General features: G+C 44.2%; 1 protein-coding gene across 2 annotated transcripts in view; it reads left to right on the forward strand.

Annotated features, from left to right (window-relative positions):
• DNTT (DNA nucleotidylexotransferase) overlaps positions 1 to 25,886 on the forward strand; it is a 221,801-nt gene that overhangs the window by 33,562 nt on the left and 162,353 nt on the right. For both annotated transcript variants that reach the window (XM_072130021.1, XM_072130020.1), the window contains exon 3: positions 17,517 to 17,633. In XM_072130021.1, the coding sequence (XP_071986122.1) occupies positions 17,517 to 17,633 (117 nt within the window). The remainder of the gene's footprint in view (positions 1 to 17,516; positions 17,634 to 25,886) is intronic.

A 25,886-nucleotide genomic window follows, 5' to 3' on the forward strand; every position in this document is an offset into this window, starting at 1 on the left:
AGACCTTGCTCATCCCAAGTTCTACTCATAACATTTTATAGACAGGACATTCATTTCAATTAAAGATGAAGGAGACGGATGAAGGAGAAAAAAATCCAAAATCTTTTCAGCAATCGGCTAAAAACTTCAATATTAAAGGAATACCATCACTGAAAACTTCAAATATAGAGGATGATAATGAAACAGAATGGAAAAAGCTAAGACACAGCTGAACCCAAACTTGAACTGAAAAGTCTGCTGGTTCAACTTTTTTTTTTTTTCGGAAAGTGTATGTCTTCATTTTCAGGCAGATAGTTATAGATAAAACGGGAAGTAGCTGACTTTTTGCCATGTGTGCCATTTAATCGCGGCTTAATGGGCAAACTGCATACATTCGTGCATTGAAGCCACAGAAAAGGTAGGCGCTGTTACGTGAAGGGAATATATCATTATATTACAGGTTTTATCATCAATGACAGTCATGGCTTATCCAGAAGATAATCCCAAAGTGTCTGATGGGTGCATACAACACAGTGGGGCACATTTCCTTACCCAGTCCTGTCACGATCCCCGATCCGGACTGTCCGACGAGGATGAAGTCCGGCGATTCACCAAGATCGTGCCCCCGATATCCTGCATGTGTCACTTCCCTGCTCAGGTCCGCCCGAGTTCACCATCTTCTTCCCTGTGTATGTGAGTGCATTGTCTTGCAACAAAATTTGAATGTTAAATCCCGCGCTCAGTCCGAATCAGTCAGATTGTCCAACGGCCACGCCCCCTGATTTGTGTCGCATGAAAGTCATTGTGATTGTGCAAAAATCCGATCGCGCGTGCCAAAAACCCCTGTTAAATGCACGGAAATCGGACTTAGTAAGTGTGCCCCAGTAAGTTATTTAGTTAGTTAGGCAATAGGAAGGACCCCCAGAGATTGGGGTGGTGATTGGGGCTGGTAATTGTGCCATATTTAAAGGAAATCTGTTACTTGTTTGTTGACGGCCAAAAAACTGGAAGTTAGCTCACAGCCACCAATGAGGTCTATTGTTAATGGTCATGCTGCTGTTAGCACATCTTGTCTTGTCCACACCATGACCAAGCCTTGCGGCTGCAGCGCATGGTGTTGAGCGGGTCCTATCGAGTGCAGCTGCCTGGTTCTCCTATCTCCATTCAGCCAAAACAGGCCGCAGGGTCCCCTTGTTTGTGGCACATTCTGAACACAATAGTGTGCATGAGGCCTTGGGTAGCTGTCGTGGACATCTGTGTAACTATAGCATTGAGGACTGTAAAAAAATATTCTGTATTACAGGATTCTAGCAGCATTTGGGTCACTTTGGTGCACTGCTGTGTGGCCTCTTTTCTCTGAAGAGCACTCCTAAGGCCCTCACCTCTGAGTAACTGCTGTAGTATTCAAACAGAAGTCTACTGCAGCAGTAACTCATACCAGAGCTTGTTCTGCAGTAAAGTGAAGAGATCTCACACACCAGTGTACTAGAGTGCACTAAATTCTATGGTGATCGGAGGGGTGGGTAACACTGCCGTGGTGATCTGCGGAACTATAACATGATGTATGTTAGTAGAAGGACTTTTTAAAAGGCTTCATTATTCCAGGAATGTAGTTGGATTGAGAAGAATTGCACTGGTGTGTCGATGGTTTTCACTAAAGACAGCACACCACAAGCCCTCACCACTGAGCAACTGCTGTAGTATTCAAACAGAAGTCTACTACAGCAGTAACTCATAGTAGAGGGAATGCTGCAGTAAAGAGAAAAGATCTCACACATAAATGAGTGCACCGAATCCAACTTCAATGGGGCTCATTTAGTAAGGGTCCGCTGACCGCATTTTCTTTGGGTTTCCGGATGATTTCCTTGTTGCGCCGCATTTAACAGGGGTTTTTGGCTTTCATGCAACACAAGTTGTGGGGCATGGCCGCCGGACAACCCGACGGATTTGGAGTATGCGCGGGATTTAAAATTCAAATTGTGTTGCAAGATACGCACTTACAAGCACCGGGAAGAAGAAGGTGAACTCCGGCGGACCTCGGCAGGGAAGTGGAGGATGCAGGATATCGAGTGCATGAGCTACATGAATCGCGCCGGACTTCATCTTTGTCGGACCATCCGGATTGTGGATCGTGACGGGACCGGGTAAGTAAATGTGTCCCAATGTGTTCCCCCCCAATGTCCGGGGGGAACATTCAGTCCTACAAAAATAAATGTGTTATTCTAATGGTTGTGGTCATCTTTGGGGTAAGGTTTGCTTTAATAGCATTGTCTGGTGCTGTTCCTGGAAGAGAGCAGCCATGTTTTTCAACCAGACAACCCCTTTAAGTTTGAATGTGATTCCTTCTTACATCAGTGAAATGATTTCTAATCCTTTCCACTAATGAACCTATTGTCCAAGTAGAACACAATAATGAAGGTGTCATCCTCGGTGATATCCTGCTATGAAATTGCCCTTTATCTATGGCCCTGACATCCTTGATTATATAAATATTTTTTAATTATCTTTCTACATTTAAAGGTCACTTTATATTTACAGTCACATCACCGGCCATTATTTTCCTTTGCTGCAAATCACTTGTTATTTTTGAAGGTTAAACACGTTATAATTTTATTCATTTTTTTTCCAGGATTCGGGCTCATTTATTCTGTACTATTTGATCCTTACTAAATTTCCATTGTTGCACTTGCACTCAAGCAGCATGAAGTCATGAGTAATATTTCTAATGCAGTATATTACTCAAATCTCAAGTGCTCCTTAAGGGCCTTTTGTTATTTTTCTTCCATTTATTTGGCGAAAAAACGGTTCTACCTTCTTGCTTCTTTGCATGATTAACTTGACTTTAGCAAAAAGCCACTAAAAATAAAGTTTTTCCATAAAAAGAAGTTCAAGATGTTGTGGTTGGTAGTCATGTACTGTATTTTATTAGAACTTATCATAATTAGCAGGGCTGTTTTCCCCCTATTCACAAATTGGTTTTTCAATTACAATTTCTGTCAGGGTTGGTATTTTATTTTTTTTTGGTCCTTAACCTTTTCACGAGAGCCTTCTTCATGGATGGAAATATGGAAGCAATTAAGTAGCTGTAACGTAACTTATTCAAACAGAAGGTACAGGACTTAATGGTTACAGAAAGGTCCAGTATGTACATGTATATAGGGCTGCCATCAGGGGGGTTTAGTGTGACTGTGTTCAGGGGGCCCAAAGGAGGAGAAGGGGCCCCCAAGTAACAGAAAACCCTCCTCCCTTCTCAGGTGCAGGTAATTTGCTGTGCACTTTAGAGCCGGATAATCATTCTGTCGGAGGGCCCACAAAATTTGCCAGTCAGGGGCGTCAAACGTCCTAGTGGCGGCCCAGCATTTATCGGCACTATAGGAGAGATATATAATGGAAGTTTCTGAGAACAGAACTGCTCTAGTTGCTCATAGCAACCAATCAGAGCCCAGATTTCATTTTTCTATAATTTTGTAAAATTTAAGCTGAGCTTTGATTGGATTCCATGGCCAACTATAACAGTCTCCCCCTATATGTTCAAGGCTTGATTGTTAGGCTACATTCACATGAACATATGGGGGACGTACATACATCCACCATACACTTCTATGGCCTCACAGCGGCGTACGGAAGCGGTACGGTGCAGCACACCGGTACGGCGGGCATACATCGTGTGAATGTAGCCTTACAGAGTATAGTAAGGGGATATTAAGATAGGAGACTATGTATAATCTTTTTGAGTTCTGTATCACTGTGTCCCATCAATGTCTCTGAGGAGTATCCGAGCACTAAAAATCTCATCATGGGAGAGATGACCGCAGAACTGTTTGTTATACATCCCTAATCTTGTTTCATGACGACTTAAAGGGAACCTGCCAACAGGAATGTCATTTTTACCTGATGACAGGTTCCAATTTCATATTCTATGCTGATTTTAAAAATGCCTTCTGATTAGGCATTCTAATTAGAGTCAAGTCTGCTTATTCACAGAGAGCGGCAGGGGTCAGCTGAGTCCCCAGATCCTTGCTGTACCCTCTCCTCTTCCATGCTCATGCTTCTCCCCCAGCTCTTTCCTGTTCACTCCCCCCTCCTTTTCAGTCAACTCAACACCACAGTATAGAGCCAGAGGGATGGGTATGAGCATGGAGGGGGAGAGGATACAGCAAAGAGATGGAATCCCTTCACAGGACTCGCTTCAAGATACTGGCAGGGAGCCAGGTAATGTGAATAAACATTTTTAAAAGAATTGACTCTAGTCTCAATGCTGACAAAAGCATTTCTAAAATTGGCATTGGACGGTCTATTCAAACCTGTCATCAGGTAAAAATGACCTTCCTGATGAAGTCAGGTTCCTTTAAAGCAGGGGTCTCAAACTCAATTTACCTGGGGGCCGCTGGAGGTAGATTCTGGGTAAGGCTGGGCCGCATCAAGTTTTCCACACAAAATGCGCTTACAAAATATCATTATTCAGATTCAAATGTCATGGCGTCTCCCAGCGCAAGGAAAGCCCCGAGCGGGGAGACGTGTTTTCTCTATGAACGCGTCCTGTGCACCGAGGGGTCCCAAGCTCCTACCGCACTGAGCCCAGTCAGGGACACTCCATCCCCCCCTCCCCCCCGGTACTTGCCTCCCCGTGTCCCTCCCATCGAAGAAGATGAAGTCGCCGCTCTGACTTGCACCAAGTGCGTTCAGAGCGGCGACTTCATCTTTTTCAAGTACCGGAGGGAAGGGGATTAACCGGTTACGGGCCCTTTCCTGTTTTTTCATGTCCATTTTTCACTCCCCACCTTCAAAAATCTATAACTTTTTTATTTTTACACGTAAAGAGCTGTGTGACGGCTTGTTTTCTGCGTAACAAATTGCACTTCATAGTGATGGTATTAAATATTCCATGCCATGTACTCGGAAGCGGGAAAAAAATTCCAAATGCAATGAAAATGCATTTGCGCCATTTTCTTGTGGGCTTGGATATTACGTCTTTCACTGAGCGCCCCAAATGACATGTCTACTTTATTCTTTGGGTCGGTACGATTAAGGGGATACCAAATTTGTATAGGTTTTATAATGTTTTCATACATTTACAAAAATTAAAACCTGTACAAAAATTATTTTTTTGATTTTGCCAACTTCTGGCGCTAATAACTTTTTTATACTTTGGTGTACGGAGCTGTGGGTGGTGTCATTTTTTGCGAAATATGACAATATTTTCAATTATATCATTTTTAGGACTGTACGACCTTTTGATCACTTTTTATAGATTTTTTTATATTTTTCAAAATGGCAAATAAGTGCCATTTTCGACTTTGGGCGCTATTTTCCGTAACGGGGTTAAACGCATTGTAAAAAACGTTATCATATTTTGATAGATCGGGCATTTTCGGACGCGTCGATACCTGATGTGTTTATGATTTTTACTGTTTATTTATATTTATGTCAGTTCTAGGGAAAGGAGGGTGATTTGAAATTTAATGTTTTTTTATTATAATTTTTTTTAAAAAACTTTTTTTTATTTTTATTTATACTATTTTTCAGACTCCCTAGGGTACTTTAACCCTAGGTTGTCTGATCGATCCTATCATATATTGCCATACTACAGTATGGCAGTATATGGGGATTTTCCTCCTCATTCATTACAACGTGCTATCAGCACATTGTAATGAAGGGGTTAAAACGAAATAGCCTCGGGTCTACGGAAGACCCGAGGCTACCATGGAGACGGATCGCTGCCCCCGGGGGAGCGGCGATCCCAGGTAAGATGGCGGCGCCCATGCGCCGCTATCTTTTTGAGGCTGCCGGCAGCTTTGCCGGCAGCCATCGCTGTGAAAGCACCCGCGATCGGTGCTAGCACCGATCGCGGGTGTTACCGGTAAGCCTTTGCTGCAATATGCAGCAAAGACTTACCGGCTATGGAGAGGGCTCAGCCCGTGAGCCCTCTCCATGCAGCGCGACCCGACCGCCGCCGTGAATACACGGCGGGCGGTGCTTTTCCAGGTGGGGGCCGCAAAATGTTGTCCCGCGGGCCGCAGTTGGCCCGCGGGCCGCGAGTTTGAGACCCCTGCTTTAAAGCAAATCTACCGTCAAAATCCATCATGATAAATTAGGGAAACTTACTCATAGATCCTGGCTCTGTGATTATGGTAATCTTCTTGTATTTGTTACCCATGGCCTCCTTCCTTCTAAAATCAGCCTTAAAATTGTGCTAATGAGCCAGAGGGCATTCTTAGAGCCCCTACATGCTGTAGCTTCACACACTGTTACACTGTGCAGGAGCACTTCCCTCCCAATGTTGTGTATGGTAATCACCTTTGTAGCAAACAAAGAAGAACGATCCAGCGTCTCAGGGGAAAATGATGCTTAAAATTTTCTTTTATTGAGATTCCAAAAGGCATAAAATCGTTAGGCAAGATACACAGCCTCTATTTTCATGGTTTGCAGGAAATGACCGACGCGTTTCGCTCAGGTGAGCTTACTCATGGTCTACTTACAAAATGTGAGTTACAGCTATTTAAAGATCGCGGTCCCCCTCGGCGTGTGACGTCACAATCACATGATCCAAGACCCGCGTCACATGATCCAGGAAGCTCCGCCCCCGGAAGGCCGCGATTGTATGCAGAGTAAGTATTTGTATATACATATAAAAACTTGTAAGATCTTAAAAAATGCCACTAGAAGAGGTAGGTGATGCATTTTGTGAATACATACATAGCAATTTGTAGGTGATGCATTTTGTGGAAACATATATACACAGCAATTGAACATATAAAACACATGGAAAAACTACAGATGACAAGAGGAAACAAAGAAAACAATAAATGATTACATTTTATCTCAAAACCCTTGAACACTACAGGAGAAACATATATACCACAGTACAGGAGCCAAGGGATTATCAAAAAATAATCGGATAATACAATTCGTCTAGTAACATAATATCAGATCCTGTCTTAAATTCATGCCCCAAGGTTGGGCAGTCTTTAAGACAAACATCCAATACGTCTCCCTATTAAAAAGCTTCTTCCTGTAGTCTCCACCTCTTATTGGTTTTGTAACCTTTTCTATTCCCTGCCACCTGAAAGTATCACAATTCCCATCATGTAAGTCGCGGAAATGTTTTGAGGCGGCTGACATATTACTCAAATTTGTGTTTTTTACATCAGAAAGATGTTTTCTAATTCGGGTTTTAAGGGAATTCGTAGTACATCCTACGTATTGTTTCTCACAAGAGGTGCAGGATATTAAGTAAATGGTATAGGTTGTGTTGCAATTAAGGTAACTGGTTATATTATATCTCTTTTTAGTAGTGTGTGAGATAAAGAAATTGGTGGTGGTAAGAAATCCACACACTAAACATCTGGAATGTCCACATTTGTGGTTGCCTGGATGATGCAACCAGCTATAATTATGTTGTTTATCGTTCTTGCTATTAAACAAACTTGGAGATACAATTGATCCAATGGTGGGTGCTTTTTTTGAGATGTATCTCACTCCTTGGGAAAGACAAATTCTAGCATTATTGTCCTGCTCTAAAATTGGTATAAATTTATTCACTATATTTCTGCTTTGGTTAAATTGTTTGCTATATGTAGTAACAAACGCGATGGGTTTGATGTCAGATAAACCGTCACAATTTCTCTCTCTTGTAGGTTTGTTTTTTAATAAATCTTTACGGTTAATGTTTCCAATTCTTTTTTTAGCTAGGGATAAGGTTTTTTGTTTGTATTTTCTGTGTGTCAACCTATTCTCCCATTCTGTAACATGTTTATCAAAAACTGCTTTGGTGGAACTGTTCCTGCGTAGTCGGACCAATTCCCCAAAGGGAATATTATCCACCACGTGTCTAGGGTGGCATGACGTGGACAACAAAATTGTATTCCCTGCAACCGGTTTGCGGAAAGGCGACACTAACACCCTATTGTCCTGTCCTGTAAGGGTGACATCCAAGAAATCTATCCCCTGACCACCAAAATGAGAGGTGAACTTCAGGTTCATGTTATTAGTGTTAAGATAATCAACAAAATTTACAAAATCCGTGTGGCTGCCCTTCCAAATCCACAACAGATCGTCTATGAAGCGGCCAAACCACTCCACAGACGACCTGTGTGGATTGGAATCCGAAAAAACGAAATGTTTCTCCCACTGAATCATATATATGTTGGCAAGGGAGGGGGAAAACTTCACCCCCATAGGGGCCCCCTCCACTTGCAAGTAATATTGTGAATCGAACATTAAAAAAAATTGTTTTGAAGGAGAAAATCAGTAGACATTAGGATGAATTCTTTTTATATGTATATACAAATACTTACTCTGCATACAATCGCGGCCTTCCGGGGGCGGAGCTTCCTGGATCATGTGACGCGGGTCACGTGACTGTGACGTCACTCACATGGTCTTGGATCATGTGATTGTGACGTCACACGCCGAGGGGGACCGCGATCTTTAAATAGCTGTAACTCACATTTTGTAAGTAGACCATGAGTAAGCTCACCTGAGCGAAACGCGTCGGTCATTTCCTGCAAACCATGAAAATAGAGGCTGTGTATCTTGCCTAACGATTTTATGCCTTTTGGAATCTCAATAAAAGAAAATTTTAAGCATAATTTTCCCCTGAGACGCTGGATCGTTCTTCTTTGTTTGCTACTAGATCACAGACCCTCAGTCCGTGGGGTTCACCTCGCTATCCGTGCGACCAAAGGGGTTTTCTGCAGAAGGTGAGCTGAACTTCTCTTGTTCCTATATATGGGTAATCACCTTTGATACCATAACTATATCTCTTAAAACAACCAATTGACTTTAATTTCTAGTAACAAATAAACAAAATTTACTCTGCCATAAGTTTTGTTTTCAGGATTTTAATTAGAGATGAGCGAACATACTCGTCCGAGCTTGATGCTCGATCGAGCATTAGTGTACTCGTAACTGCTCGTTGCTCGGACGAGTATTTCGCCCGCTCGAGAAAATGGCAGCTCCCGCTGTTTTGGCGGCCAGAAACAGAGCCAATCACAAGCCAGGAGACTCTGCACTCCACCCAGCATGACGTGGTACCCTTACACGTAGATAGCAGTTGTTGGCTGGCCAGATCAGGTGACCCTGGGATAGACTAGCCGCTGCTCGGATCATTCTGTGTCTGGATGCCGCTAGGGAGAGAGCTGCTGCTGGTCAGGGAAAGCGTTAGGGTGTTCTATTAGCTTACTGTTAGGCAGGAGTGATTCTAAAAGAACCCAACAGCCCTTCTTAGGGCTACAATAACGTTATAATTTTTTTTTTTTTTATTTGCAGCTAGTACCATATTGTGAGGAATTTGCAGGGGGACTTGCTACCGCTGTGTTTTGCGCTTAGTGACACACATATCCACCTCAAACACCAAAGTGGGAAAATTTATTAGGGGTTTGAGTAGAATTAGGCACAGTCTGCCAGTTTCTTTTTATTTTACGTTTATTGTTTTAATAACTCAGTGTCATCTCATCTGGCATAGTAGTGTGCTGTAATACTTGGCTAGAAAATAGCCATAGGAGAATACAAACGGCTTAATTACGCCTACAGTAGCGTTATATATATTTGATTTCTGGTTGATCTGCTGGTGGCTGTAGTTGTTGCAGTGCATCTACTAGCAAATTGTGAGCAATTTGGAGTGAGACTTGCGACCACTGTGTTTTGCGCTTAGTGACGCACATATCCATCGCAAAGACCGAAGTGGGAAAATTTATTAGGGCCCGGGGTTGTATTTCAATTAGGCACAGTCTGCCAGTTTCTTTTTATTTTACGTTTATTTTTTTCATAACTCAGCGTCATCTCATCTGGCATAGTAGTGTGCTGTAATACTTGGCTAGAAAATAGCCATAGGAGAATACAAACGGCTTAATTACGCCTACAGTAGCGTTATATATATTTGATTTCTGGTTGATCTGTTGGTGGCTGTAGTTGTTGCAGTGCATCTACTAGTAAATTGTGAGCAATTTGGAGTCAGACTTGCGACCACTGTGTTTTAGTGACGCACATATCCATCGCAAAGACCGAAGTGGGAAACAGTCTGCCAGTTTCTTTTTATTTTACGTTTATTTTTTTCATAACTCAGCGTCATCTCATCTGGCATAGTAGTGTGCTGTAATACTTGGCTAGAAAATAGCCATAGGAGAATACAAACGGCTTAATTACGCCTACAGTAGCGTTATATATATTTGATTTCTGGTTGATCTGTTGGTGGCTGTAGTTGTTGCAGTGCATCTACTAGTAAATTGTGAGCAATTTGGAGTCAGACTTGCGACCACTGTGTTTTAGTGACGCACATATCCATCGCAAAGACCGAAGTGGGAAAATTTATTAGGGCCCGGGGTTGTATTTCAATTAGGCACAGTCTGCCATTTCCTTTTTTATTTTACGTTTATTTTTTTCATAACTCAGCGTCATCTCATCTGGCATAGTAGTGTGCTGTAATACTTGGCTAGAAAATAGCCATAGGAGAATACAAACGGCTTAATTACGCCTACAGTAGCGTTATATATATTTGATTTCTGGTTGATCTGCTGGTGGCTGTAGTTGTTGCAGTGCATCTACTAGTAAATTGTGAGCAATTTGGAGTCAGACTTGCGACCACTGTGTTTTAGTGACGCACATATCCATCGCAAAGACCGAAGTGGGAAAATTTATTAGGGCCCGGGGTTGTATTTCAATTAGGCACAGTCTGCCATTTCCTTTTTTATTTTACGTTTATTTTTTTCATAACTCAGCGTCATCTCATCTGGCATAGTAGTGTGCTGTAATACTTGGCTAGAAAATAGCCATAGGAGAATACAAACGGCTTAATTACGCCTACAGTAGCGTTATATATATTTGATTTCTGGTTGATCTGCTGGTGGCTGTAGTTGTTGCAGTGCATCTACTAGTAAATTGTGAGCAATTTGGAGTCAGACTTGCGACCACTGTGTTTTGCGCTTAGTGACGCACATATCCATCGCAAAGACCGAAGTGGGAAAATTCATGTCTGAAGTTACTGGGACTCGTGGTAGAGCACTGTTGAGGCCAGAACAGTGCGAACAGGTGATGTCGTGGATTGCCGACAATGCTTCGAGCAATTTGTCCACCAGTCAGTCTTCCACGCAGTCCACCCATGTCACCGAAATCGGCACTCCTCCAGCTCCTGCACCTCAGCCTCCTCCCCCCCAGTCTGCCCCCTCCCAGCAAAATTTGCCATTTGAACCGGCATACTCTGAGGAACTGTTTTCTGGACCATTCCCACAGTCACAAACCACTTGTCCGGTTGCTGATGAGCAATTTTCCGATGCCCAGGTTTTCCACCAGTCGCAGTCTGTGGGTGATGATGACCTTGTTGACGTACTGGAAGAAGTGTGTAAAGAGGTGTCCGACGATGAGGAGACACGGTTGTCAGACAGTGGGGAAGTTGTTGTCAGGGCAGGAAGTCCGAGGGGGGAGCAGACTGAGGGATCGGAGGATGATGAGGTGACAGACCCAAGCTGGGCTGAGAGGCCGGGTGAACACAGTGCTTCTGAGACGGAGGAGAGTCCTCGACCAGAACAGGTTGGAAGAGGCAGTGGTGGGGCTAGACGGAGAGGCAGGGCCAGAGCTGGTGCATCAGCGCCAAATGTGTCAACTAGTGAAGCTCCCGTGGCGAGGGCTCCTGCGGCGAGGGCTAGATTTTCAGAAGTCTGGAGGTTCTTTAAGGAAACACCGGATGACCGACGGACTGTGGTGTGCCACATTTGCCAAACCAGGATCAGCAGGGGTTCCACCACTACTAGCTTAACTACCACCAGTATGCGCAGGCATATGAATGCTAAGCACCCCACTCAGTGGCAACAAGCGCGTTCACCTCCGGCCGTGCACACCACTGCTCCTTCCCCTGTGTCAGCTGATAGTCAGCCCCCTGCCCAGGACCCTGCCACAAAAACCCCATCGTCGCCTCCACGATCCTCCACAGCATCCACCAGCGTTCAGCTCTCCATACCCCAGACGCTGGAGCGGAAACGCAAATATAGTGCAACCCACCCGCACGCCCAAGCCCTTAATGTGCACATCTCCAGATTGCTAAGCCTGGAGATGCTGCCCTATAGGCTAGTAGAGACCGAGGCCTTTCGCAGCCTCATGGCGGCGGCCGCCCCTCGGTATTCGGTCCCCAGCCGCCACTACTTTTCCCGATGTGCCGTCCCAGCCCTGCACCAGCACGTGTCAGACAACATAATCCGTGCCCTGACCAACGCCGTTTCTGACAAGGTCCACCTGACCACGGACACGTGGACGAGTGCTGCCGGGCAGGGCCACTATTTATAGCTGACGGCACATTGGGTTAACTTGGTGGAGGCTGGGACCGAGTCTGACCCTGCGGCTGGTCATATACTGCCGACGCCGAGGATTGCGGGGCCTACCTCGGTCCAGGTGTTTCAGGCCTACTATGCCTCCTCCTCCTCCCACCCCTCCTCCACCTCCTCCTCCGAACGACCATCCGTGGGCATGGCGCCATCAGTCGGTAGCTCTAGGCACAGCAGCAGTGCCGTCGCTAAGCGACAGCAGGCGGTGCTGAAACTGCTGAGCCTAGGCGATAAAAGGCACACCGCCCAAGAACTATTACAGGGCATCACGGCGCAGACTGATCTGTGGCTGGCACCGCTGAACCTGAAGCCAGGCATGGTTGTGTGTGACAACGGCCGTAACCTGGTGGCGGCTCTGCAACTCGGCAGACTGACACATGTGCCATGCCTGGCCCATGTGTTAAATCTGATAGTTCAGCGTTTCCTCAAGACATACCCCAATCTGTCTGATTTGCTCACGAAGGTGCGCCGCATCTGTGCGCATTTCAGGAAGTCCAGCACAGATGCTGCCACTCTCAGGGCAGCGCAGCGCCGCATCCAACTGCCCGCTCACCGACTGTTGTGCGACGTGCCCACGAGGTGGAATTCAACACTGACCATGTTATCCAGAGTTTACCAGCAGCGCCGAGCGATTGTAGACTGCCAGATGTCAACTTCCACCAGAACTGGTAGTCAGGTCAGTCAGCTTCCTCAAGTCTACAATGAGGAGTGGACGTGGATGTCTGATATCTGTCAGGTGCTGAGTAACTTTGAGGAGTCAACACAGATGGTCAGTGGCGATGCCGCCATCATCAGCCTCACCATCCCGCTGCTTGGCCTGTTGAAAAACTCTCTGGTCAGCATGAAGTCGGAAGCTTTGCGCTCCTCACAAGAGACGGGGGAAGAAGATTCCCTTGTTGATAGCCAAAGCACCCTTAGGTCTGTTTCTCAGCGCATATCGGAGGAGGTGGAGGTGGAGGAGGATGAGGAGGAAGAGGAGGAGAATGTTGGCGAGACACAAGAGGGGACCATTGTTGAGTCCTTCACTGTTGAGCGTGTATGGGCAGAAGAAGAGGAATTGGAGGAGTTGGAGGAGGAGGAAATGGACAGTCAGGCCAGTGAGGGGAGCGAATTCTTACGCGTTGGTACTCTGGCGCATATGGCAGATTTCATGCTAGGCTGCCTATCCCGTGACCCTCGCGTTCAAAGAATTTATTCCAGCACCGATTACTGGGTGTTCACTCTCCTGGACCCACGGTACAAGCAAAATCTTTCCACTCTCATCCCTGGAGAGGAAAGGAGTGTGAGAATGCATGAATACCAGCAGGCCCTGGTGCACAAGCTGAAACAGTATTTCCCTTCTGACAGCGCTAGCGGCAGAGTGCGTAGTTCTGCGGGACAAGTAGCGAGGGAGAGTAGGCGAGCAGGCAGCTTGTCCAGCACTGGCAAGGGTACGCTTTACAAGGCTTTTGCCAGCTTTATGTCACCCCAGCAAGACACTGTCACCTGTCCCCAGTCTCGGCAGAGTAGGGCTGATCTTTACAGAAAGATGGTGAGGGAGTACGTAGCTGACCATACCATCGTCCTAAATGATCACACAGCTCCCTACAACTACTGGGTTTCAAAGCTGGACATGTGGCACGAACTGGCGCTCTACGCCTTGGAGGTTCTTGCCTGCCCTGCCGCTAGCGTCTTGTCAGAGCGGGTTTTCAGTGCAGCTGGTGGCATCATCACCGATAAGCGTACACGCCTGTCGACTGACAGCGCTGACAGGCTGACGCTTATCAAGATGAATAAAGCATGGATTTCTCCTAATTTCCAATCTCCAGCAGGTGAAGGAAGCTCAACCTGAATAATTTATCCACTCCTCCTCCTCCTCCTCCTCATTTTCCTCCTTCTCCTGCTCTTTGTACAGTAAAGCAGAGGAAACTGGCTATTTTTTGACAGGGCCCACTGGCTCTACCTATAGTACTTTATGCATTTAATTTTTCTGGAGGGCCACCGACCCGGTCCTCTGTTTTAAACAATTTTTGGGAGTGCCACATACAGGCACTCAATCTATTCAATTTTTCTGGAGCTCCACCTACCTGCTCCTCTGGTTTGAAAAATTTTTTGGACTGCCACATACAGGCACTCAATCTATTCCATTTTTCTGGAGGGCCACCTACCTGCTCCTCTGGTTTGAAAACTTTTTTGGACTGCCACATACAGGCACTCAATCTATTCAATTTTTCTGGAGGGCCACCTACCTGCTCCTCTGGTTTAAAAACTTTTTTGGACTGCCACATACAGGCACTCAATCTATTCCATTTTTCTGGAGGGCCACCTACCTGCTCCTCTGGTTTAAAAACTTTTTTGGACTGCCACATACAGGCACTCAATCTATTCCATTTTTCTGGAGGGCCACCTACCTGCTCCTCTGGTTTAAAAACTTTTTTGGACTGCCACATACAGGCACCCAATCTATTCCATTTTTCTGGAGGGCCAACTACCTGCTCCTCTGGTTTGAAAAATTTTTTGGACTGCCACATACAGGCACTATCCAAATTGAATTGTCTCCATAGCAGCCTCCACACGTTGTCTCCATTGCTACCTCCAAAAGTCGTCCATATAGCTGCCTCCATACATCGTCCCTTTATCAAACGAGGTTTGTCAGGCCGAAATTTGGGTTGTTTTCATGGATTCCACATCGAAGTTGTTAACTTTGTCGCCACCCTGCTGTGTTATCCACAAAATACACTGGCAAACTTTTACCATTTACGGATATTATTTCAGCGCTTCTTGCGCATCTGTTTACATTCCCCTCACCCGCCATATCCCAAACTTATAAGAACGCTACTACACTTGATCTTATACAAAAGGTTCTTAGAAGTGCTGTTTGGGGAGTAGCCTAGAGACAGGGGCTTGGATTGGCGAAAGCTCGCCTGGCAGCGGAGCGGCAGCTCCATGCCAAGAACCAACTAACATAGTTTTAACTGCAGCACCTTTAATCTACTACTAGTTCACTGCCTCCATACATGCCCGCCTTATCAAACGTGCTGTGTCAGGCAGAATTTTGGGTTGTTTTCATGGCTTCCACAACAAACTTGTTAACTTTGTCGCCACCCTGCTGTGTAATCCACAAAATATACTGGCAAACTTTTACCATTTACGGATATTATTTCAGCGCTTCTTGCGCATCTGTTTAAATTCCCCTCACCCGCCATATCCCAAACTTATAAGAACGCTACTACACTTGATCTTATACAAAAGGTTCTTAGAAGTGCTGTTTGGGGAGTAGCCTAGAGACAGGGGCTTGGATTGGCGAAAGCTCGCCTGGCAGCGGAGCGGCAGCTCCATGCCAAGAACCAACTAACATAGTTTTAACTGCAGCACCTTTAATCTACTACTAGTTCACTGCCTCCATACATGCCCGCCTTATCAAACGTGCTGTGTCAGGCAGAATTTTGGGTTGTTTTCATGGCTTCCACAACAAACTTGTTAACTTTGTCGCCACCCTGCTGTGTAATCCACAAAATATACTGGCAAACTTTTACCATTTACGGATATTATTTCAGCGCTTCTTGCGCATCTGTTTACATCCCCCTCACCCGCCATATCCCAAACTTATAAGAACGCTACTACACTTAACTTGGTGCAGGCTGGGACCGAGTCTGACCCAGGGGCTGGTCATATACTGCCGACGCAGAGGATTGCGGGGCCTACCTCGGTCCAGGTCTCAAAGGCCTACTATACCTCCAAATCCTCCCACCCCTCCTCCACCTCCTCCTCCTCCGAATTACCATCCGTGGGCATGGCGCCATCAGTCGGTAGCTCTAGGCACAGCAGCAGTGCCGTCGCTAAGCGACAGCAGGCGGTGCTCAAACTGCTGAGCCTAGGTGATAAAAGGCACACCGCCCAAGAGCTATTGCAGGGCATTCCACATCAAACTTGTTAACTTTGTCGCCACCCTGCTGTGTAAGCCACAAAATATACTGGAAAACTTTTTTCATTTACGGATATTATTTCAGCGCTTCTTGCGCAGATGTTTACATTCCCCTCACCCGCCATATCCCAAACTTATAAGAACGCTACTACACTTGATCTTATCCGAAAGGTTCTTAGAAGTGCTGTTTGGGGAGTAGCCTAGAGACAGGGGCTTGGATTGGCGAAAGCTCGCCTGGCAGTGGAGCGCCAGCTCCATGCCAAGAAACAACTAACATAGTTTTAACTGCAGCACCTTTAATCTACTACTAGTTCACTGCCTCCATACATCGTCCCCTTATCAAACGAGCTGTGTCAGGCAGAATTTTGGGTTGTTTTCATGGCTTCCATGTTAACTTTGTCGCCACCCTGCTGTGTAATCCACAAAATATACTGGCAAACTTTTATCATGTACCGATATTATTTGAGCGCTTCTTGCTCACCTCCTTTGGTTCCTCTCTGCTACCCATTGGTTTGAAGCCTGAGTCCATTTAGGGTATGTCGCCATGCCACTCTCTAGCCTTCCGCTGCTGCCGCTGACTCTGCATGCCGTCCCCTATAGTGTCAGGGTCAATTATTGGATGTTTTAGATGCTATCTAGCTTCATTCTGTCACTCTGTCATGGCCATGCTGTTGCCCATAATTTTGGCATAATGGTGCATTTAAGCAGCCTCAGAGGCATCCATGCATGCTGCCCCTGCTGTTTCCTGTCCATTTCCGTGGTGTTTCCATCCTTTTCTGAGGTTCCCAGGTGTTTGGCCAAGCTTCCCTGTGCAGAGCCTTGGTCCCCTTGAAAAATGCTCGAGTCTCCCATTGACTTCAATGGGGTTCGTTATTCGAGACGAGCACTCGAGCATCGGGAAAAGTTCGTCTCGAATAACGAGTACCCGAGCATTTTAGTGCTCGCTCATCTCTAATTTTAATGTTTTTTTTTCCTTTCCTAACCATGCCCAGTATAATTCCCTGTAAAGTAACATACTCATCTGCTAAGAATTTGTGACTTTTATGCATTAATTTGTCATCACACGTTTCCCCGTCGAGCACATGTCACTTCTGAAAATCTCCGACATAAATATATTTTAAGGCAATCACCGGTGATTGAGCCGTCGCACACGTAAAGTTAATTACAGAAAATTGCAAACCTCTTTACTAGAACCATGGGGATTATAATTGGTGAGGAGTCATCGAGAATTTGTCCTATTAGAAATGTTAACCGGGCATCTGGGACAAGGACAAAACATAGGAATTTTCTAACACATATATATATTTTTTCTTCCTTAGGTCCAGGAGGATTTTTCTGCCGCTTGCAATCCGCCAGTCTCTTCATCATGTGTCCACCTCTCTCCATACGCGTGTCAGAGACGGACTCCGCTGCAAGACGTCAACCGAATATTCACGGTAATAATTATTGGCTACACAGTCATCAAAAAGACTCAGTAAAATAATGATATAGCAGGCAGTAGAGTGGAAGGAAGCGAACTCGGGGGTCAGGTTTATCCCGGTGAAATAGAATTTTCGTTGTGATTTTCTAAGCCACGTCTCCGCTGTGACTGGTACCGGCAGGGACTGAAATATTCCATTTAATTGCATGGGGCTTATCTGGGCAGGATTTTACAAACACTTGGGAATCAATAGCGAAAATGATTTCTGCATTCATCCACTACAGGCTATTTTCGGTGTGCACTGCAACATGTATTTTTCCGAGGATTATTTCACAATCATATACATTTGGAAGTCGCATTGATATTTGCTGAGCTGGAATCTTAATGTAGTCGTTCCAACGTTTCAACTCTTCGAATAAATTCACGCCATAGGGGGATATTCCCCCCCCCTTGTATCCGCCTACTTCTTCTGGATTGCTTGAAATCCATAGGTGATGTTCCAATATAGCGACATTGAATGCTGTTCCTATTCAGACGATACTTTATTGCTGCTATCTGGCTCATTTTACTGTTGTTGAGTGCTTGGAAAAAGGCGATGGTTCAGCTGTTGATAATCTAGAAGATTACTACTTGAAGGCTTCCCGGTGTTCAAGCTTCGGAAAGACTGTGGCTAAGTAGTTTCTACTTGCTATGCAAAGCCGCGACATGTTCTGCGTTGCGGGATATTGAGGTCACGGCACGCATGACTTGCTTTGCAAATAAAAACAGATTTACAGGGACAGGACCAATTTTCCTATTCTCTAAAAAACGCACCCAAAGCCATTTATATTATTACCCAGTTGTGCATTGAATGCTTTACGTTGGCATATGACAGACCTGCCGAGTAGGAGTTCAAGGCAACGTAGCGATCGTCTTGTGGCTATAACACATCATCAAAGAATTTGATGCCGCTATCTTCCGAAGCAATTTAGCATTTATATATGATGTAAAATTTAATTACAGACATAAAAGGACAATTTATTCCCGCCTTCGCCGGAGCTTTCATATATTTCTCCCTTTTAATAAACTGATTTTCATTTAATTCTAGTGTATTGTGCAGATCATGTTACATTATAATGAGTGCTATTGATTTCCAGCAGGGAGATTCATTACTGTGGTACTTGTGCACCTTTTTAGTAAAATCAGCCTGAGCCGTGTAATAACTCCATGACTAGGAAAATAGCTGATTACTGGTGTCGGTTCTTGCCAAATTGTGATTGCTTTTTCTTTAAAAATAATCCTAAAAGAATGCAGAATATGGATGGAAAATGCATACTCTGCAGGGTCACCTAGTGTCCTCTTCATGGCCACCATACTGTCCTCCCTGGCCATGCATGCTGTGCTCCAGTACCTATCAGTAGAGTGCTGTGGCAATTTTAGAACCTGTAAACATTGAAATCATCTCATGTTAACCTGTTTTCAGATGTTGGATCCATTTACCTCTTTCTTTGCTGCCCGGCCTGACCTCAGCCTAGATTGCCATAAACTACAAAACAGCTTCTCTGACCAGTTCTCTGCTTGTCCCTTGCATAACACGTCTTGATATCCCTCACTGCAGTGATGGCGAACCTTTTCGAGACCCAAAACCCACTAATTTTTCCCAAAGTGTCAACATGGCAGTAACATAACTGTCCGAGTGCCTCAATACCGTTCAAAGACGGTAGGGCCCCTAAACAGGAAGAATTGGGGGGGACATAGAGCAAGTTCTCTATGAGCTCTAAACTGACCCTAATCCCACCTTCTAACTATTCCCAGAGTCTCAGGCAGCCTAAGATGGGTCTCTTTAAAATAATGCCTTGCAAACTCTGTGCATGGAGAACAGTCCGCGTGCCCACAGGGAGGTCTGTAAGTGCCACCCCTGGGACCCGTGCCATAGGTTCGCCACCACTGCCTCACTGGGTCATTTGGGCAACAATTAATTACTAACTATTACAAGAGGTTGTAACCTGGTGATTTCTGAATTCCAGACCCCTTAGAAGTGAGCATGTCCCTGACCTTTACCGAAAGCCAAATCTGTTGAGTGACACAATGGGGCTTCTATTCGCTGAACCTTTCAAATTTGATGTATCCTTTGAAAACAACACAATGGCCCACCGTTATCAAAACGAGTGCAGTTGCTTGTGTATTGTGAAGAGTGCGACAGATTGATGAATTGTGGTGCATAGTCTTCATGAATCTGGCGCCCCCTGTACTGCTCCGGCAGAATGCACCATTTTTTTTTTTTGCCGCACTTTGTCAATGCTGCAAATTTGTGGTGCACGTCAGCAATAAGGGTGGCTCAAACTCTGATTAAGCAGTAACTCGCCCCTTTTGGTGCACTTTTTTCTTCTTTGCAGATGCAGATCAGCTGCAACACAAAAGTGGCGCAGACTCTTTATAAATACATGTGCAGCCAGTTTACATGTTATTTTCAGAGAAAAGTCAAACAGAAAACTGGTGCAAACACTAGAATAAATGTGACAGGTCCAACATGTCCATGGCACCATGGGTGCAAAAAAAGAAGGCAAAGTTGCGTGGGAGAAGCTATATAAAATAGCCCAGGATCAGACAACAAAGATTTTTAGGTTCTTAAAGGGTCATCACACTCTACAATACTGGAGCAGAGAGTCCATGGCCAGGAACTGGTGCAGGCTATAGCTATTCACTTGGCGTGGAGGTGGTTTAAGGTTCGGTTGGGGGATTCGCCATCTTTATAAAATGAATGGAGTCTGATACTCACAACACTCCTATAGATCAGCTGTGTTAAAAGACGACTGCGCTTCAACCAGAACCCCCCCCCCCCAGCCAGCCAAGCACATCACTGCACATTGTATTGTGGTTGTTCGCGGTATTGTGTACTTTCGCTTTTTCCTATACCTTTTCTGACATTTTCTATAGGGAGCACGTGCCACTGCTAGGTTATCCCCTGGAATTGTACGGCCAATGCTGTCTTCCTTTATGAACGGTAGTCAGGAGCAGCTACTTTTATAGCCCTTTTTGTTATTGTTCCCCTGATAAAGGATTCAGTATTACATGGCAGGATGCTACTTTAGGGCACCGATGTGGTGTACTTGCCACCCTGCAGGGATAGTGCTGAGACTGCCCTTGTGAGGGCGTTAGCCATCAGGGCAGAATAGGGCATAGCTTTTTAAACTGCAGGGGATAATATGGTTAGTCATTCTGATATAAGAGGATCCTCTGGCTGACAAGACCCCCTGGTACTTCTTATTGTGGGCTCTAGTTTTCTTGGGGGGATCGGGAAGTAACAGTTCTACTTACGGAGACTGCCAATTAAGGCTGCCTTGTATGCGTGTAGAGACTTATAGCCATTGATGTTTCACTAGGGATTTCTGGAAAAAAAATGTGTGAATATGTTTTATAGGATGGAATAAGGAAACCCATGTCTCTTTTAGCTATTTATTTGGCAACTTAATTGGCAGTCTCCATAAGGAGAGCTCTTACTTCCGGACCATAGTCACAAGCCTCTCACTCAGCCAAACCAGTTCCCTACGCTGTACTTAGGAGACCCAACCAGGTCGAAGCAGTGCTCTCTACAGTTGGGAGCCTGTGCCTTCTGGAATAGATAGACAGGTTTGGTTTTAATCCCACATCAGGTCATAAGGCTTCCTGAAGGTCATGCTTGATGTCAAGGGAGCTGCCTTACAAAGAAGCTAAAAGAGGCGCGGCTTTCCTTACCCTATCCTAGAAAACTTATTTGCATATTTTATTTTTGTTTTTTTTGTGCAAGTTTGGGGAGCTCCAATATATATTCCTGGCTATGTCTTCTATTGGTCCTGCTTTATGGTCGTCTCTAGGGTCAGTATATATAGATTTATGAGTGTACTGATCTTTTAGAGCATATCTACAAAAAGTTATGTTTTAACTGTAACTACCACAACATTTTCTATATTATTTTTTTTTTCACCTCAAGCTCCCCATGGAGCAAAGAGGCCAAAAGACAAATAGGAAGCCATGATGAAATATAGTGCTGCAATTCTAAATACAGAAGGCATTGACACCAAAGTTGGTGCCGCTCATTGGGCATAATAACATGCGTTATTTACTTAACTTTATTTAGTTAACTTTCAGAAATACTGTCTGTATTTGTCACTATCAAACGTCGGCAGCAAATATATTGAAGAAGCCACAAAAATTGAGTCTCTCATCCTTCACTTAGTCATTTTTACTCCTTCCGAATCTTTATCTTGCAGTGAAAATTTAGGAAAGGCGCCGATTAAATACAGCCGTGATTATTTACCAAATACTTTCTATCATTTATCATTTTAATATGTACGTGTGTTTTGTTAGGCTTTGAATATTTTACTCTGCACAACCAAGATAATTTATACTTTCTCAGGATTTAGATCTTACACATGAATCAATCCCAATTACCAATAATAGAGCAGTTCCTGTAAGTAAAGCATTCTGCTTGGCTTAACATCACGGCTGTTTTATATATACTTCTCTGATGTGATTATCTCAAAACACCAAGACTTCTGCCATAATTCTAGACAGGTAATCACAAACAGACTGCTCTATCGTGTGTTTTACATGTTAAGATATAGACCCTTAAGCTTCAGTAGGGTTGGGGCTGGCTAAGGAGAAAATCAAGTGGTGGCCAGAGGAGGTGTAAAATAAAAAGGGAGATATATTCACCGACCCTCCATTCCTCCACTTCTGCTCCTGGCCCCACCTCATCTGATGAAGCTCCTGTGACCTTGAAGCCAGTTATAAGCATTAACGATCGTATGGAAAATTGGTGACATCACTGTTCTACAAGTGATTGGCAGCAGTGACCACAGGAACTTCATGACCAGACATGGACGCACCGTTGGAATGTAGCATCATGAGTCAAGACTTATGTCTGCTGTATTTTATATTTCCATCTGCAACTAGTTCTTCTGGTTGCAGATGGAAATCTATACAAGTAATTCAGAAAGCAAAAAGTTACCGTAAGTGTACCCATAATACGTGTTCCAACCAAACCTTGGCATCAAAGAAACACCTGCCATCAGGGATTTTAGGCAAAGGTTGCATCCCCTTCACCCCCAGTGGACATTACATCTTTCAGTCTTACACCTTACACATACAGAACTATAAACTTTTGCAGACCCCTTTTACTATTTCGGTTCCACATTATACACCCATGCCATTGTTCTACTATATCATGTCCATTACAATTGCCAAAATAAACTAAGCTGCATCAATAACGACTAAAGACCCCCCCCCCAAGACACATGCTGAGAGCTATGTTGCATTCTAGAAGGTAAGTCAGTGACTACATTGTGACCTCTCAATATATTATATGCAAATATTTAGCAAAAACTAATAGCAAATTTCCTTCGGCTATTAAAAAGCATTAAAAAATTTACTTACCTCTGCCAACTCCCCCTGCGTGGCGGCAAAGTTGTCATGGCCCACCGGGGGATCAACCGTCACCACGAGCCTGAAAAAATTGTGTCCAACACTGTGCTCTTGAACAATACATACTTCCTAAAACACAACTAACCATGCTATGTTCCCACATACATAATTTTTTCCTTCACACCACAACTGACTACATTGTTCCCCCAACCAAATATAAATGACACACCTCTGAATTAATTATATTGTTGTGGCCCTATATACCTATATCTATATCAGGGCTAAAAAAAAGCTTAGTGCAAATGTAGAGAAATGCCAGCTCACCTCTCATTGTGTTGAGTGAGGCACAGACCACCACTCTGCTGGGGTGGAACACACTTGTAGTAAAAAATCCACGGTCCAGTCGAGCTATTTTCTTTATTGGTGCATTCAATGGCAGTACAAAATTATCCACTGTGACAAATATTAACACCTCACGCGTTTCTGACAGAAAGTCCTGTCCTGTCCTTCGTCATAGCTGAAAAAAAGCTGCTTAGCTTTCTTTTACCTCATGAGCCAGACATTCCTGACCATAACATGGCCACAGATGGAGGGTCACGTGATCTCTATCGCCCTGCCAGGCCAATTGTTCAGACCTAGCAAGCTACGGCATAGAGTAGCGCATGCGCAGATGCGGAGACTGTGTGGCCAGCCCTGCTTCATCTGCTCATCTCCAGCCACACGTTTTGCACGATGCTGACCGTGTAGCCCCGAGAATGCCTGACGCGGTCAGCAAGAGTTGCTGAAGGTGGGTGGAACACCGATTGAGGACGTCCACAGGGGGATAGACGCTGCCGGCGGTGTCTATTTGCTGGATGCTGGGTGGTTTGAGAAATTTGATAATGACACATGGAGGAGTGGTTTCCGTTTCCCAAGGGTGGGAGGGAAACATGAGTAAGATTATATCGAAACGCGTAGGCTTTGCCTGGTAATTGATCTTGTACCTTTCATGTTTTCTATAGTTTGTATGGATTTTAATATCAAAGTACTGGATTAACTTTTAAAGAAGTATGTATGCAGTGGGATCCTTTCGTTCTTCTGAAGTGGGAGGGCGTGAACTGCCACTATTGCCACTCCCAGGGGACAAATAGACTATTTACTGCTCACATGACATTGTAAGGTAATATATAACAGATCTTTATTTCTGTAAAACTGTTTTTTATGCAAAAACTGTTTGGCAGTATATGTACTATGCTCTATAGGGACTGGGGGGGGGGGGTGCCACAAATGGGTCTCCTGCTGACAGGTTCCCTGTAATGGATTTATATTGGTAAATTACTTAATATCTTTCCACCCACACCTAAACCCACACATTACAAAATATGATGTAACGTTCAACACCCTTTAAGTGTAATACCTGTTTTTGGTTTGTGAGGGATGGGGGCCATTTTGGATTCTGATGGATAGGTTAGGCAGGTTAAAGTACTTTCAACCAAGCTGCACATTGTTAATGCTAATGATGATGAGATGCCCCTGTACATATCCTCCGAGTCTACACAGCTAAGCCTGATCTATAAAGACAGTAATTTCAGTCTTTTGTCTTTACTCTAGTGGACACCAAGAAATGTGTCAAGGTTAGTTACCTTAAAAACTATAAAAAACTAAAATAACTGATGCAATGTTAACTTTCTTTTAGAGCTAGATTGGAGAAAACTTAAAGAGATGTATTGCACATTTTGATGCTTTGTAGCGCTGCGCTCCAGAACAGGGGCATCAATTCTGTAACTTCACATGGTTGTTCCCCCTCTCTTCATTATACAAACAAATAAAAGATCAGATTAAACCTATAGCCATTTTAAGAGCATAAGGTGCAATGTGTTTGTCATGTATAACTGCTAGTTCAACACACCGGGTACGTATCAACTGGGCATTGATTTGGCAATACTATTTTATTGCAGCAATATTTTTCGGAAATCTATTTCTAAAGTCCCATGCCCTGTGGACATAGAAATGAAAGATTCCTAAAGAAGGCTCAGATTAACATTACCCCTGTGAAAAGTAACAAATCAGAGCCATAAAAAGATGTTACCCTTCCCTTCACCTCGGAGACATGATTCATAGGCTGGTATTCAGAACGCTGACCTCTAGACACTCCACATCCGTGTAACATATGTTAACGCCCTGAAAGGTCACAGGTGACGGTGTGAATTCAATCTTACTTGGTCACCTTCAGCTTGACATCAGCTGGTAATATAGATGTGACAAGATTTTATATGACAGACAATATTTTTATTATCCAGAGGGAAAATTGGAAAAAAAAATTAGTTCTTGGGGGATATTCTAAAATCTATCTATCTATCTATCTATCTACCTTCTATTTATCCATCTATCTATCTATCTATCTATCTATCTATCTATCTATCTATCTACCTTCTATTTATCCATCTATCTATCTATCTATCTATCTATCTACCTTCTATTTATCCATCTATCTACCTTGGTAAATCTGGTTGGAGACGCAAGGTCTATTGTTTTTCGAATCACAATCTAGTCATACAAAATCTAACTAATGGCACAAAACTATTGTTCTTTCCATGTCTATGATAGATTGTATAAACACCCACTGTGCAGAGAGACAAAGTAAGTGAACCCTTGTGCTAATGACTTCTTAAAGGGAACCTTTCATCGGGAGCCCTTTTCTGGCTCCTCCATGTACTCCTAGAGAATAGTGTACACATTGCCAAAGTGTTTTTTTTCTGAAAAAAAAAAAGATAAGTTAGATGAAAATTTACCTTTCTGTATGCAGAGCTGTGTCCCTTGTCCCATGGGAGTGGCCAATGAGGAGGGTTTTCCTATTAGTTTGATTTTTGATTGCGATTTGCATAACAATAGACCTGGTCTCCAACCA

The sequence above is a fragment of the Engystomops pustulosus genome, chromosome 11, assembly GCF_040894005.1.
Source record: "Engystomops pustulosus chromosome 11, aEngPut4.maternal, whole genome shotgun sequence".
NCBI classification, from domain to species: domain Eukaryota; kingdom Metazoa; phylum Chordata; class Amphibia; order Anura; family Leptodactylidae; genus Engystomops; species Engystomops pustulosus.